This window comes from Mercenaria mercenaria, chromosome 7 (assembly GCF_021730395.1).
Source record: "Mercenaria mercenaria strain notata chromosome 7, MADL_Memer_1, whole genome shotgun sequence".
Lineage (NCBI taxonomy): Eukaryota > Metazoa > Mollusca > Bivalvia > Venerida > Veneridae > Mercenaria > Mercenaria mercenaria.
The window spans coordinates 83715634-83730659 of NC_069367.1; the positions used below are offsets into that span (position 1 = coordinate 83715634).

The 15026-nt window shown below is 38.2% G+C and overlaps 1 protein-coding gene across 1 annotated transcript in view; it reads left to right on the plus strand.

Moving 5' to 3' along the window:
• Positions 1-15026, plus strand: part of LOC123553759 (DNA polymerase delta subunit 3-like) — a 45562-nt gene that overhangs the window by 10295 nt on the left and 20241 nt on the right. The window contains exons 2-5 of the mRNA XM_053548827.1: positions 767-822; positions 2809-2917; positions 7143-7250; positions 9339-9403. Coding sequence (XP_053404802.1) covers positions 767-822; positions 2809-2917; positions 7143-7250; positions 9339-9403 — 338 coding nt within the window. The remainder of the gene's footprint in view (positions 1-766; positions 823-2808; positions 2918-7142; positions 7251-9338; positions 9404-15026) is intronic.

Here is a 15026-nt window from a genome sequence, read left to right on the forward strand (position 1 = left end):
TTGTCAAATATCTCAAAAATAAGCACACGGACCTATATATTTTATTTCATCAAATTATAGGCCGTGTCTTCATTTACAACTGTGAGAAGTTTCATCAAAACCTACATTATAGAAAAATTTCTATTCGCGAAAATGTTAAGAAAGTTATGATTTTCCCATAGGCTCTCATTATGAAATATTGCGTGAGGTCCCTGTTTTTCAAATCAGTCTAGCAAAAAATCAAGCACGCGACCCTATCTTTTTTATTTGCTTAATTTTCTAGGTATATTCTGAAGTTTTGAAAAATCAGTGTTTAATCAAATTCTACATTGTAGAAATAATTTCGATCCAAACGTGCAGAACTACCTTAATGGAGAGTTATGAAATTACGATGCCATTCGCGTTTATTTAACATTTTGTTTTTAACACATTAGGAAAAAAGCAGTTGCCCGGTCGGGCTTGTATCTGCGGAAAATCGGTAACCCAAGCTGAAATTTGGTTGCCACGGGCTGTCGGACTACCGCGAATTTCGAACACTGTTTAAAATTATATAAATAGTATTTTGAAGAAAGAAATATCAGAAATTGTAAATATTACCCAGGTGCCCACCAATGATGAAATAATGCATAGAGGAGCACCTGGGGTTTCCCTCTACCATTAAAGCTGGAAAGTCTCCATATGAATTATAATTGTGTGAGTGTGACGTTAAATCCAACAAAAACAAAGCAAAATAAAGGTACATCTTTGTGTTGATTTTGGTTAACATGTTACCTCTTATCTGTTTCAGGTAACTTACAAATGGCTTAGTCAAACATTACAAGTGCATTGTAATACAGCTAAACAGTAAGTGGATCTGATTGATCAGAAGTCTTAACATTTACCCTGCTAAATTTCTGAAATGGACTTGTCCATTCTTCAATGGAAGTGTCTAGGGGTACGGACCCGTACCTCTAGAATCTGATTCTAAAGGTACGGATCCGTACCTCTAGACAAGCCTGTTAGGGGTTTTCTAGGGGTACGGACCTCCTTTTTCTAGAGATTTAGGGTTATTTATATCTTAAATTTTGTTGAAAATGAAATAACAACAAAGTCTTAACCAGTCTTCACTTAAAACTTGGATCTAATTGGTTTACAGATACCAGCGTTCTTGTGATTGTTTACCTTCTCTTTCAAAACCTAAATAACCGAGGAACTCCAAATGAATACACTGTTCTGTGCCGATAGAAATTAGTTTGTTGTCAAATAAGCTGTTGATAACAGCTAGATTAATGAATGAATCTATCCCTTAAATGAATTCTATTTGAAATTCAGCAAATAAATAAATAAATAAATAAATAAATAAATAAATAAATTAGGCATAATAATATGCACCAATCTATTTTGTTATTTAACAATGTACATTTTTGTATAATGATAATCGGCACGGAACTTTAATGATCAATCATAATTATTAAGCGACATTAAGTAAAAGAAACTGTTTGTGGAAACGTCCCATGTATCTCGTAACGGCTACCAAATGTGTGAAAAACGTAAATACACTAAGGGCTAATTATCAATTAAAAATAGTTTCCCCCCAACATACTTAAAATTATTTTGTTTAATCTTTATATCTTTTTTTTTCTGCCAGTTCGAAACTTCGTGATTTATTTGGTGTTCCTCGGTTATTTACGTTCCGAAAGAAAATGTAACAAATCGGATGAATGTTGTTATCTGTAAACCATTTAGATTCAAGTTTAAGGTGAATTCTGATGAAATGTTATTTGTTATTTCATTTTCAACAAAATTTGAAATGTAAATGACCCTTAATTTCTAGAAAAGCGGAGGTCCGTACCCCTAGAAAAGCCCTAACAGGCTTGTCTAGAGGTACGGATCCGTACCTCTGGAATCAGATTCTAGAGGTACGGATCCGTACCCCTAGACACTTCCTTCTTCAATATGGGCAGTAACATTTATTATTTGAAGGGTGTTCACTGAAAATTTACAGACTGTATAGCAGACAATGCAGACCATGATCAGCCTGCACAGATGCACTGGTCGCAAAGGCAGAATCACCTGCCACCAGCTGGCTGAAAGGTTAAAAACACAATCATGTATCTAAAATATATTGTTTGTGTCATTTTAAGCTTCTTAACAATTCTTATACAGAAAATTATCCGTTACTACTAACTGGTGTATTTTGACAGTGCTTGAAGCTACTCACTAAAAGCTCGGGTGAAATTTTCAACATGTTGACTTCCCATAGTTTGGCATAGATTGATAGAATGTATATGACTCTGAAAGATAGAATGAAAATAAGTTCTTTGGACAGCACTGAACACAAAATCCTCGATAGCGCTATTAGTAGTGACAGCGTAAAACTTCTTTATTGCTGTGATGGTCCGGGTTCATTTCTGATGCGGTCATCTTTTTTTCTTGATTTGGCATTTTTAAAATAATTTAGAAACATAATTAAACTCACATAATATGACCAAACTTCAGTATGAAAGAAAAAAATTGTTAAGCCAAAATCTGGAGGTCAGTGCCTTTAATTAAACGAACATACTCTTTGAATAACTGATTTACCACAAAGTCTGACATGAAAAAAAACTTCATAAATGCCATTTACCATGTAAAAGTTTTAAAATTCCATGTTTTATTGATATAATTTGAAGATTTTGAACTGTTTAGTAGTTTTGATGAATTAATTATGAATGACATGTACTTTTGTTATATTATTATATAATTGTTATACTGTTAATTTGTATACTGTTAATTGTTCTACTGTTGTATACTAATCCAATAATATTTGTACTATTTCTGTTACACTACACAGTGACATGTTATTTGCAGGATGCTGTATAAGTACATTGATACTGAGAGAAATGAGAAGGGGGCAGATGGATTAAATGTTACTTATTTTGTTTCTGGACTGACAAAACCTGATGCCAGTGGTGAACAGGTAAGTGTCCATGCTTTCTTCTCATGTGGTGAACAGGTAAGTGTCCAGGCTTTCTCACATGGTGAACAGGTAAGTGTCCAGGCTTCCTCCTCACCGTGGTGAACAGGTAAGTGTCCAGGCTTTCTCACCATGGTGAACACGAAAGTGTCCAGGCTCTTCTCTAGTGGTGAACAGGTAAGTGTCCAGGCTTTCTCCTCACTGGTGAACAGGTAAGTGTCCAGGCTTTCTCACATGGTGAACAGGTAAGTGTCCAGGCTTCCTCCTCACCGTGGTGAACAGGTAAGTGTACAGGCTTTCTCACCATGGTGAACAGGTAAGTGTCCAGGCTTTCTCACTGTGGTGAACAGGTAAATGTTCAGGCTTTCTCCTCACCGTGGTGATTAGGTAAGCGTCCTGGCTTTCTCCTCACCGTGGTGAACAGGTAAGTGTCCAGGCTTTCTCACCGTGGTGAACAGGCAAGTGTCCAGGCTTTCTCCTCTCCGTGGTGAACAGGTAAGCATCCTGGCTTTCTCCTCACCTTGGTGAGCAGGTAAGCGTCCAGGCTTTCTCCTCACCGTGGTGAACAGGTAAGTGTCCAGGCTTTCTCCTCACCATTAAAGAACTCGAGTTGCAGGAAGACTGGAGTGTCTAGATATGGAGGTAAAAATCATTATATATGGGTGGACACTGTGATCTGGTGGTTACATAGTTTTTACTATGGAAGGAAGATATAGTCCCACCTTCCTTCAACTAGGATTACTTTCATTCAGATAAGAGTTAAAAGTGTGCTTTTTAGCTCACCTGAGCAATGCTGAGGTGAGTTTTTCTGATCGCTCGATGTCCGGCGTCCATCGTCTGTCTGTCTGTCAACATTTATCTTGTGTATGCGATAGAGGCTGTATTTTTCAATTAATCTTCATGAATATTGGTCAGAATGATAACCTTGATGAAATCTAGGCCGAGTTTGAAAATGGGTCATCTCGGGTCAAAACCTAGGTCACTAGGTCAAATCAAGGAAAAACCTTGTGTATGCGATAGAGGCTGTATTTTTCAATTGATCTTTATGAATATTGGTCAGAATGATTGCCTTGATGAAATCTAGGCCAAGTTCGATAATGGGTCATCTCAGGTCAAAAACTAGGTCACTAGGTCGAATCAAAGAAAAACCTTGTGTATGCGTTAGAGGCAGTATTTTTCAATTAATCTTCATGAATATTGGTCAGAATGATAACCTTGATGAAATCTAAGCCAAGAATTGTGCATGTTGTATCTGTCTGAAATTAATGTTTGTTTTTTAGCTCACCTGCTCAGGTGAGTTTTTCTGAACGCTCGATGTCCGGCGTCCATCGTCTGTCGTCTGTCTGTCGTCCGTCTGTCGTCTGTCTGTCGTCCGTCAACATTTAGCTTGTGTATGCAATAGAGGCTGTATTTTTCAACTGATCTTCATGAAATTTGGTCAGAATGATTATCTTGATGAAATCTAGGCCGAGTTTGAAAATGGGTCATCTGGGGTCAAAAACTAGGTCACTAGGTCAAATCAAGGAAAAACCTTGTGTATGCGATAGAGGCTGTATTTTTCAACTGATTTTCATGAAATTTGGTCAGAATGATTACCTTGATAAAATCTAGGCCGATTTCGAAAATAAGTCATCTGGGATCAAAAACTAGGTCACTAGGTCAAATCAAGGAAAAACATTGTGTATGCGATAGAGGCTGTATTTTTCAATTGATATTCATGAATTATGGTCAGAATGATTACCTTGATGAAATCTAGGGCGAGTTCGAAAATGGGTCATCTCGGGTCAAAAACTAGGTCACTAGGTCAAATCAAAGAAGAACTTTGTGTATGCGATAGAGGCGGTATTTTTCAATTGATCTTCATGAATTTTGGTCAGAATGATAACCTTGATGAAATCTAGGCCGAGTTTGAAAATGGGTCATCTCGGGGCAAAACCTAGCTCACTAGGTCAAATCAAGGAAAAACCTTGTGTATGCGATAGAGAATGTATTTTTCAATTGATCTTCATGAATTTTGGTCAGAATGATTACCTTGATGAAATTTAGACAAAGTTAGAAAATGGGTCATCTCGGGTCAAAAACTAGGTCACTAGGTCAAATCAAAGAAAAACCTTGTGTATGCAATAAAGGCTGTATTTTTCAACTGATCTTCATGAAATTTAGCCAGAATGATAACCTTGATAAAATCTAGGCCGAGTTTGAAAATGGGTCATCTGGGGTAAAAAACTAGGTCACTAGGTCAAATCGAAGAAAAACATTGTGTATGCAATAGAGGATGTATTTTTCAATTGATCTTCATGAAATTTGGTCAGAGTGATTGCCTTGATGAAATCTAGGTCGATTTATAATATGGATTATCTGAGGTCAAAAACTAGGTCACCAGGTCAAATTAAAGAAAAATCTTGTGTATGCGATAGAGACTTGTTTTTTTCAATTGATTTTTATGAAATTTGGTCAGGATGATTGCCTTAATGAAATCTAGGTCGAATTTGAATATGGGTCATCTGAGGTCAAAAACTAGGTCACTTGGTCAAATCAAAGAAAAAACTTGTGTATGTGATAGAGGCTGTATTTTTCAATTGATCTTCATGAATTTTGGTCAGAATGATTGCCTTGATAAAATCTAGGTCGAGTTTGAACATGGGTCATCTAGGGTCAAAAACTAGGTCTTATCTAAGAAAATGCTTGTTTTATCGCAAGAGACCAAATTTTTGGTCCAATCTTAATGAAAATTGGTCAGAATATTTGTTTCCATGAAATCACTAGGTCAAACATGTTTTACACTGTTATAGAGTGCTTCTTAGGTGAGCGACCTAGGGCCATCTTGGCCGTCTTGTTATCTGGCATGTTTAAGTACCAGGGAAGCTTCAGGAGTGCGTCTCCTTTATCTTCCACTGTCCTCCAACTAGAATTACTACCAGTTTTGTTACTGGTGGCAACTGCAAACAAGCTTAAATACAAACAAAATATTTATATTTCAAGGATCTTTTTATGCCCCTGAAGGGAGGCATATAGTTTTTGAACCGTCTGTCTGTCTGTCCGCAATTTTCGTGTCCGGTCCATATATTTGTCATCCATGGATGGATTTTCAAATAACTTGGCATGAATGTGTACCACAGTAAGACGATGTGTCGCGCGCAAGACGCAGGTCCGTAGCTCAAAGGTCAAGGTCATAGACGTTAATGGTCATTTTTCATGATAGTGCATTGATGGGCGTTACCGGTCCATATCTTTGTCATCCATGGATGGATTTTCAAGTAACTACGCATAAATGTGTGGCACAGTAAGACGACATGTCGCGCGCAAGACCCAGGTCTGTAGCTCAAAGGTCAAGGTCACACTTAGACGTTAAAGGTCATATTTCATGATAGTGCATTGATTGGCGTGTCCGGTCCATATCTTTGTCATTCATGCATGGATTTTAAAATTATTGGGCATGAATGTGTACCACAGTAAGACGACGTGTCGTGCGCAAGACCCAGGTCCGTAGCTCAAAAGTCAAGGTCACACTTAGACGTTAAAGGTCATATTTCATGATAGTGCAATGATGGGCATGTCCGGTCCATATCTTTGTCATTCATGCATGGATTTTAAAATAACTACGCATGAATGTGTGGCACAGTAAGACGACATGTCGCGAGCAAGACCCAGGTTCGTAGCTCAAAGGTCCTAAACTCTAGCATCGGCCATAACTATTCATTCAAAGTGCCATCGGGGGCATGTGTCATCCTATGGAGACAGCTCTTGTTCCTTTCATAAACTGACTGTAAATGGGGTCATTCTCCAGTTTTCCCTATTTTGACAAAAAAACCCCTAAAAAATGTAAGAAGTCGTTTACATGGTGTAGTAAAGACTACATAAGCAAAAATAAAAAAGAATTAAAAACACAAGCACACAAGAATATTCTCTGCACTCTTGACCAATAATAGCTTGAGCACCCAAACTCACTTTAGCAATCCGTGTGGTCTGTGGCGGTTTAAAACTTTATATTTTCTATGTTCAGTTTGCTCGAAACCCTTGGATTACGTTTTACTGTGTCGCTAAATGAACATCTAAAGATGTCTAAAAGCACTCATCCTTTGCTTTGAAAAATGCTGAGAAAATTTCTCAATGGCAGTGGTTGTTTTCACTTGTTGATTTTGAAGATTTAGATAATGTTGATTTAGATGTTATTTATCTCAACAGTTTTGCATGATTTGTTTTGATTTATATTTGTTGTCTGTTTTAGATGTTTAAGTGTACGGTTGTGCCCGAGGAGAAACTAGAGGTGTGTAAGACAACATTGGCTATACTGACCAGCTGCCATGTATACAGTGTGCAGAAATCTAAATTGAAGGTAAGATGTTTAAATGGCTTAGTTCAGTTTTTGTAAACATTAGAAAAACTCGCAATGTGGGAAACTAGAACTTACTGTTTGGGTTGTTACTTTGGAATTGATAGAAAACAGAGCTTCATACTGGGTTTATGGAGGCTTAGTAACAGTTGATATATTTAACACTCTTGTGAAGGGAAAGGGCCCCAAACATAGTAAACAAGTAGCTTTTGAGCATCAGATAGAATTTAACCATAAGCTATAAGTAAATGTCACATGCTGGCATCCACTTATGTTTTTGGGAGCCTATATTCAGCTCGAGCCTTGGTAGGGAATAGGTGTTTTTATGCCCCCGAAGGGAGGCATATAGTTTTTGAACCGTCTGTCTGTCGGTCTGTCAGTCTGTCGGTCTGTCCACAATTTTCGTGTCCGGTCCATATCTTTGTCATCGATGGATGGATTTTCAAATAACTGGGCATGAATGTGTACCACAGTAAGACGACGTGTCGCGCGCAAGACCCAGGTCCGTTGCTCAAAGGTCAAGGTCACACTTAGACGTTAAAGGTCATTTTTCATGATAGTTGGGCGTGTCCGGTCCATATCTTTGTCATCGATGGATGGATTTTCAAATAACTGGGCATGAATGTGTACCACAATAAGACGACGTGTGGCGCGCAAGACCCAGGTCCGTAGCTCAAAGGTCAAGGTCACACTTAGACGTTAAAGGTCATTTTTCATGATAGTTGGGCGTGTCCGGTCCATATCTTTGTCATCGATGGATGGATTTTCAAATAACTTGGCATGAATGTGTACCACAGTAAGACGACGTGTCGCGCGCAAGACCCAGGTCCGTAGCTTAAAGGTCAAGGTCACACTTAGACGTTAAAGGTCATTTTTCATGATAGTTGGGCGTGTTCGGTCCATATCTTTGTCATCCATGGATGGATTTTCAAGTAACTATGCATGAATGTGTGGCACAGTAAGACGACATGTGGCGTGCAAGACCCAGGTCTGTAGCTCAAAGGTCAAGGTCACATTTAGACGTTAAAGGTCATATTTCATGATAGTGCATTGATGGGCGTGTCCGGTCCATATCTTTGTCATTCATGCATGGATTTTAAAATAACTACGCATGAATGTGTGGCACAGTAAAACACGTGTCGCGCGCAAGACCCAGGTCTGTAGGTCAAACGTCCTAAACTCTAACATCGGCTATAACTATTCATTCAAAGTGCCATCTGGGGCAGGGGTCATCCTATGGAGACAGCTCTTGTTTCCTTACTCTGTTACATGTTACAAATAAATCCTTCCTAAAAGTATTGCAAAATATTATTAATTATATACTGTTTGAAGAAATAATCATTATTCAGCATTTCGACATGGTTACATTAAGCTCATTGCAATTGAAAATGCAGTTGACAATCATTTTTATTGAAAAAAAACAAGATTGTATGAAATAAGTGATTAGGGCAATAGTCCATCATGCCGTCTGACGACTGAAGGCATGTTGTGACATTATATGGAAGCCTCTAATTTTATGGCATAAAATATGTTTGTTGTTATAATGAAGTAATTGAACCATCCTTGAGATTCTTAAATCTATAATAAAGTCATGGCCTTGATAGCGTATAAACACAATGTTCGGCCTCTCGTTGTCTGTTTACATTAATTTTCCTTTCCCCCTTTCAAGAAAGTTCATAAGCCCGCCCGCATAGCTCAGTAGGGAGAATTTTGGTCTACAGATCACTGTGTCGCAAGTCGGATCCCTGGGCAGGGTATATGTTCTCTGTGACAATTTCATAGAAGACATTGTGCCTGAAATCATTTGTCCTCCACCTCTGATGATTCATGTGGTGAAGTTGGCAGTTACTTGCGGAGAACAGGTTTGTAGTGGTAAAGAATCCTTGAACACTGGTTAGGTTAACTGCCCGCAGTTACATGACTGAAATACAGTTGAAAAAGGTGATTAAAAAAAAAAATTGAAAATGACTTCCAAAGCCAAACACAAAGGCTTCATGATGAGCCGCTTTCAGAGAGAAATCCCTGTTAATACATTTTTATTTGTTATATATACATGTATGACTGTGTCATTTGATTTTCATTGTCTTGCAGGATTCCAATGCCTTGTATATGACAGACTTTGCCAAATTTAAGGAGAATGTGTTTGACTCCAACAAGTGTGTATACCAAGTTTTGCTTTGTATATCAGTAAGAATAGCAACAGTCTCAGATGTTTGTCGGTGATATCATAGGATCAAGTCCCGAAAAGTCTTAACCGTCACCTGTGGTACAGGTTTTTAGCTCTATCCTGGGCATAAAGTGCCATGGGTAGGTTATTGTGGCCACCAACAGCCTGTTGTATATACGTTGACTGATGACAGTTTTCATCCAGCAACACCACTGTAAATCATTTATTGGAAGCTGATGAAGGCTGTCCTGGTTGTTTCATGTATGGTCCTATACCAAAGTTGCTCAGAGAATTTATTGCATGCAGAACAGTGGTTGCCATGGCAATTGAAAAAAGGTTTTAAAAATCTGCTGCAAAACAGAAAGGGTCAGAGCTGAGATATTTAGTATGTAGTGTTATCTAACAGTCCCCTGCCAAAGTTGTTTAAATAATGCCCAAGGGTAAAAATTGTACCACTCGTGGTTCGCTTGTTTGCAAGGACATATGAGAAAACTTCAAAAAGACTTCTTGTATAAAACAATATTGCCATGAGCTTTGATATTTGGCATCTTTGGCACTGCCCTTAGACATGTGTATATCATGGACGTTCATAGGTAAAAAAAACAAGAAAATCTTGTTTTATAGCATTATGCCCTGAGCTTAAGTGTTCAACATGTTACTTAATTTGTAACATTGTGTAGTGGTTGTCTGTCAATATTGCACATATCATCTTGTATGAAGCTGCAAGACCTAGAGTTTTTTTTCACATTATGCTCCTTTGGTTAAAATTGGTCCAAGGCTTGGGGGTCACTTGTTTTACTTGACTTTCATAAGTGCAAATATGTTTCTATGTTGCATACTGATACACCCTGGAATGCATAATTAATTAACAATCAACTTTCAAGTATCATTATATAATTATGTTAAAACCACAACTGTTACATGGTTGGCTCTCTATCAAATTTGTTCGTATCCTTGGTTTTGTTAAAAAACATTGGCACTTTTGGGTGTGGCAGATTTTCATTATAAAGCTTTAGTGTAAAGTACGATAAATTTTCTCGTCAAAACTGCTTGACTGACTTCGAAAATTATTTCAAAGAAACTTCAGGTCCGACATTTTACAATGTTAAGGAGCATGGATGCCATGTACAAATACCGCTGATGCCCCTGCCCCCAAAATTAAAATCCAGCACTTAAACACATCTGATTTTTTAAAAAAAATCTACGAAATATAGTTGGCACTTGATCATTGGAGTCAGTTTTGAGATTTTTATTTTGATTCACTTTCTCTAAAAAGTTTAAATAGCTAAAGCTGTGAAACTTTGCTCACTTATTTATTATCATCACTGACATAAGTAGCCAAGAACCATAACCTTCACTTGCAGTTTGTCTGAATTATGGCCTATGTTTTGTTTAGGTCTACTTTTCTTGAATACTATAGTTCTGAAACTACACATTTTAAGCTCATCTATTCATAGAATAGTAGAGCTGTTGGACTCGCCCCTGCGTCCGCGTCGGCGTCCCGATTTGGTTAAGTTTTTAGCTAACCTTAGCCAAAGGCTCAGGGTGAGCTATTGTGATCACTCACCGTCCGTCATCCGGCGTCCATAAACTTTTACTTTAAACGACATCTCCTCATAAACTGTTAGACCAATTTCATCCAAACTTCACAGGAATGTTCCTTGGGTGAAGCTCTACAAAAATTGTTCAAAGAATTGAATTCCATGCAAAACTGGTTGCCATGGCAACCGAAAGGAAAAACTTTAAAAATGCTCTTCTCAAAAACCAGAAGCCCTAGAGCTTAGATAATTGGTGTGAAGCATTGCCTAGTGGACCTCTACCAAATTTGTTCAAATCATGGTTAAGATTTTGTATGTAAGCTGGTATCTCAGTAACCACTAATGGGAATGGATTGAAACTTCACACACTTGTTCACTGTGATAAACTGACTTACATTGCACAGGTTCTGTAACTCTATTTTGCTTTTTTTCAAAATTTTGCCCCTTTTTCAACTTAGAAATTTTTGGTTAAGGTTTTGTATGTAAGCTGGTATCTCAGTACTCACTTATGGCAATGGATTGAAACTTCACACAGTTGTTCACTGTCATGATGTGACATGCTCTAAGCAAGTCCCATAACACTACTTTGCATTTCTTTTTCAAAATTATGCCCCTTTTTCAACTTAGAAATTTTTGTTTAAGTTTTTGTATGTAAGCTGGTATCTCAGTAACCACTAGTGGGAATGGATTGAAACTTCACACACTTGTTCACTGTGATAAACTGACTTATATTGCACAGGTTCTGTAACTCTATTTTGCTTTTTAGCTCACCTGTCACAAAGTGTCAAGGTGAGCTTTTGTGATCGTGCGGCGTCCGTTGTCCGTCCGTGCGTGCGTGCCTGCGTGCGTGCGTCCGTAAACTTTTGCTTGTGACCACTCTAGAGGTCACATTTTTCTTGGGATCTTTATGAAAGTTGGTCAGAATGTTCACCTTGATGATATCTAGGTCAAGTTCGAAACTGGGTCACGTGCCATCAAAAACTAGGTCAGTAGGTCTAAAAATAGAAAAACCTTGTGACCTCTCTAGAGGCCATATATTTCACAAGATCTTCATGAAAATTGGTCAGAATGTTGACCTTGATGATATCTAGGTCAAGTTCGAAACTGGGTCACGTGGGGTCAAAAACTAGGTCAGTAGGTCTAAAAATAGAAAAACCTTGTGACCTCTCTAGAGGCCATATTTTTCATGAGATCTTCATGAAAATTGGTGAGAATGTTCACCTTGATGATATCTAGGTCAAGTTCGAAACTGGGTCATGTGGGGTCAAAAACTAGGTCATTAGGTCTAAAAATAGAAAAACCTTTTGACCTCTCTAGAGGCCATATTTCTCAATGGATCTTCATGAAAATTGGTCAGAATGTTCACCTTGATGATATCTAGGTCAAGTTCAAAACTGGGTCACGTGGGGGTAAAAACTAGGTCAGTAGATCTAAAAATAGAAAAACCTTGTGACCTCTCTAGAGGCCAAATTTTTCATGAGATCTTCATGAATATTGGTCATAATGTTCACCTTGATGATATCTAGGTCAGGTTCGATACTGGGTCATGTTGGATCAAAAACTAGGTCAGTAGGTCTAAAAATAGAAAAAGCTTGTGACCTCTTAGAGGCCATATTTCTCAATGGATCTGCATGAAAATTGGTCAAAATGTTCACCTTGATGATTCTAGGTCAAGTTCGAACGGGGTCACGTGCGGTCAAAACTAGGTCAGTAGGTCTAAAAATAGAAAAACCTTGTGACCTCTCTAGAGGCCTTTATTTTTCAATGGATCTTCAGGAAAATTGGTCAGAAATGTTTACCTTGTGATATCTAGATCAAGTTCGAAACTGGGCATGTGGGGTTTTAAAACTGGGTCAGTAGATCTAAAAATAGAAAAACCTTGTGACCTCTCTAGAGGCCTATTTTTCATGAGATCTTCATGATATTGGTCAGAGTTCACCTTGATGATATCTAGGTCAGGTTCGAAACGGGGGTCATGTGGGGTCAAAAACTGGGTTCAGTAGGTCTAAAAATAAAAAAATTTTTGTGCCCTCTCTAGAGGCCATATTTCTAAATGGATCTTCATGAAACTGGTGAGAATGTTCAGCTTGATGATATCTGGGTCAGGTTCGTTACTGGGTCATGTGCGGTCAAAACTAGGTCGTAGGTCGAAAAATAGAAAAACCTTGTGACCTCTCTACAGGCCATATTTTTCACGAGATCTTCATGAAAATTGGTGAGAATGTTCACCTTGATGATATCTAGGTCAAGTTTAAAAGTGGGTCACGTGCCTTCAAAAACTAGGTCATTAGGTCAAATAATAGAAAAAGCTTGTGACCTCTCTAGAGGCCATATTTTTCAATGGATCTTCATGAAAATTGGTCAGAATTTTTTATCTTGATGATATCTAGGTCACATGTGCTCAGAAACTAGGTCACTATGTCAAATAATAGAAATAACGACGTCATACTCAGTTCAACACTGGGTCATGTGGGGATAGGTGAGCGATTCAGGACCATCATGGTCCTCTTGTTTCAAAATTTTGCCCCTTTTTCAACTTAGAAATTTTTGGTTAAGTTTTTGTATGTAAGCTGGTATCTCAGTATCCATTAATGGGAAAGAATTGAAACTTCACACACTTATTCACTGTCATGATGTGACATGCAGTGCAAAGGTTCAATAACTCTACTGTGCATTTTACAAAATTATGCTCCTTTTTCAATTTAGCAGTTTTTGGTTAAATTCTTATATGTAAGCTGGTATCTCAGTACCTACTAATTGGAATGGATTGAAACTTCACACACTTGTTCACTGTCATGAGCTGATAAGCACTCTGCTGGTTCAATAACCCTGTTTTGCATTTTTACAAAATTATGCCCCTTTTTATACGCCCGTTTGAAAAACGGGACGTATTATGGGAACGCCCCTGGCGGGCGGATGGGCGGGCGGGCGGCGTCCACAGACCTTGTCCGGAGCATATCTTCTACATGCATGGAGGGATTTTGATGAAACTTGGCACAGTTGTTCACCATCATGAGACGGAGTGTCATGCGCAAGAACCAGGTCCCTAGGTCTAAGGTCAAGGTCACACTTAGAGGTCAAAGGTCAAATTCAAGTATGACTTTGTCCGGAGCATATCTTCTTCATGCATAGGGGGATTTTGATGAAAGTTGGCACAATTGTTTATCATCATGAGACGGAGTGTCATGCGCAAGAACCAGGTCCCTGGGTCTAAGGTCAAGGTCACACTTAGAGGTTAAAGGATACAAGAATGAAAACTTTGTCCGGAGCATATCTTCTTCATGCATAGAGGGATTTTGATGAAAGTTGGCACAATTGTTCATCATCATGAGACGGAGTGTCATGCGCAAGAACCAGGTCCCTAGGTCTAAGGTCAAGGTCACACTTAGAGGTCAAAGGATACAAGAATGAAAACTTTGTCCGGAGCATTTCTTCTTCATGCTTGGAGGGATTTTGATATAACTTGGCACAAATGTTCACCACCGCAAGACGCAGTGTCATGCGCAAGAACCAGGTCCCTAGGTCTAAGGTCAAGGTCACACTTAGAGGCCAAAGGTCAGATACAAGAATGACTGTCCGAAGCATTTCTTCTTCATGCATAGAGGGATTTTGATGTAACTTGGCACAATTATACACCATCATGAGACGAAGTGTCATGCGCAATTCCCTTCTTTAGAATTGCTTCCCTTTGTTGTTACTAAAAATAGCTTATATTGTAACTTTTTCATTACTAGACGTAGGGAAAAATCGAGACCATTTTTCTGTGGTACAACATGCATGTTACATCCAATTTTGAGGTGTATTTTGACCAGTCTCTACCTGGTAAGGATTTTTGTGTGGACTTACAATTTTTTTTTTTTTGTATTTTTTTTTTTTTTTTTTTTTTTTTTTTTTTTTAAAGATTAACTTCCCTTAGTTGTTACTATAAATAACTTGTATTGTAACTTTTCTATAATTGACCGTACGGAAAAACCAAGACCACTTTTCTGTGGTACAACATAGTTGTTACTTTCTAATTTTAGGTGTATTTTAAGGTATCTCTACCTGGTAAGGAGTTTTTTTGTGGACTTAGAA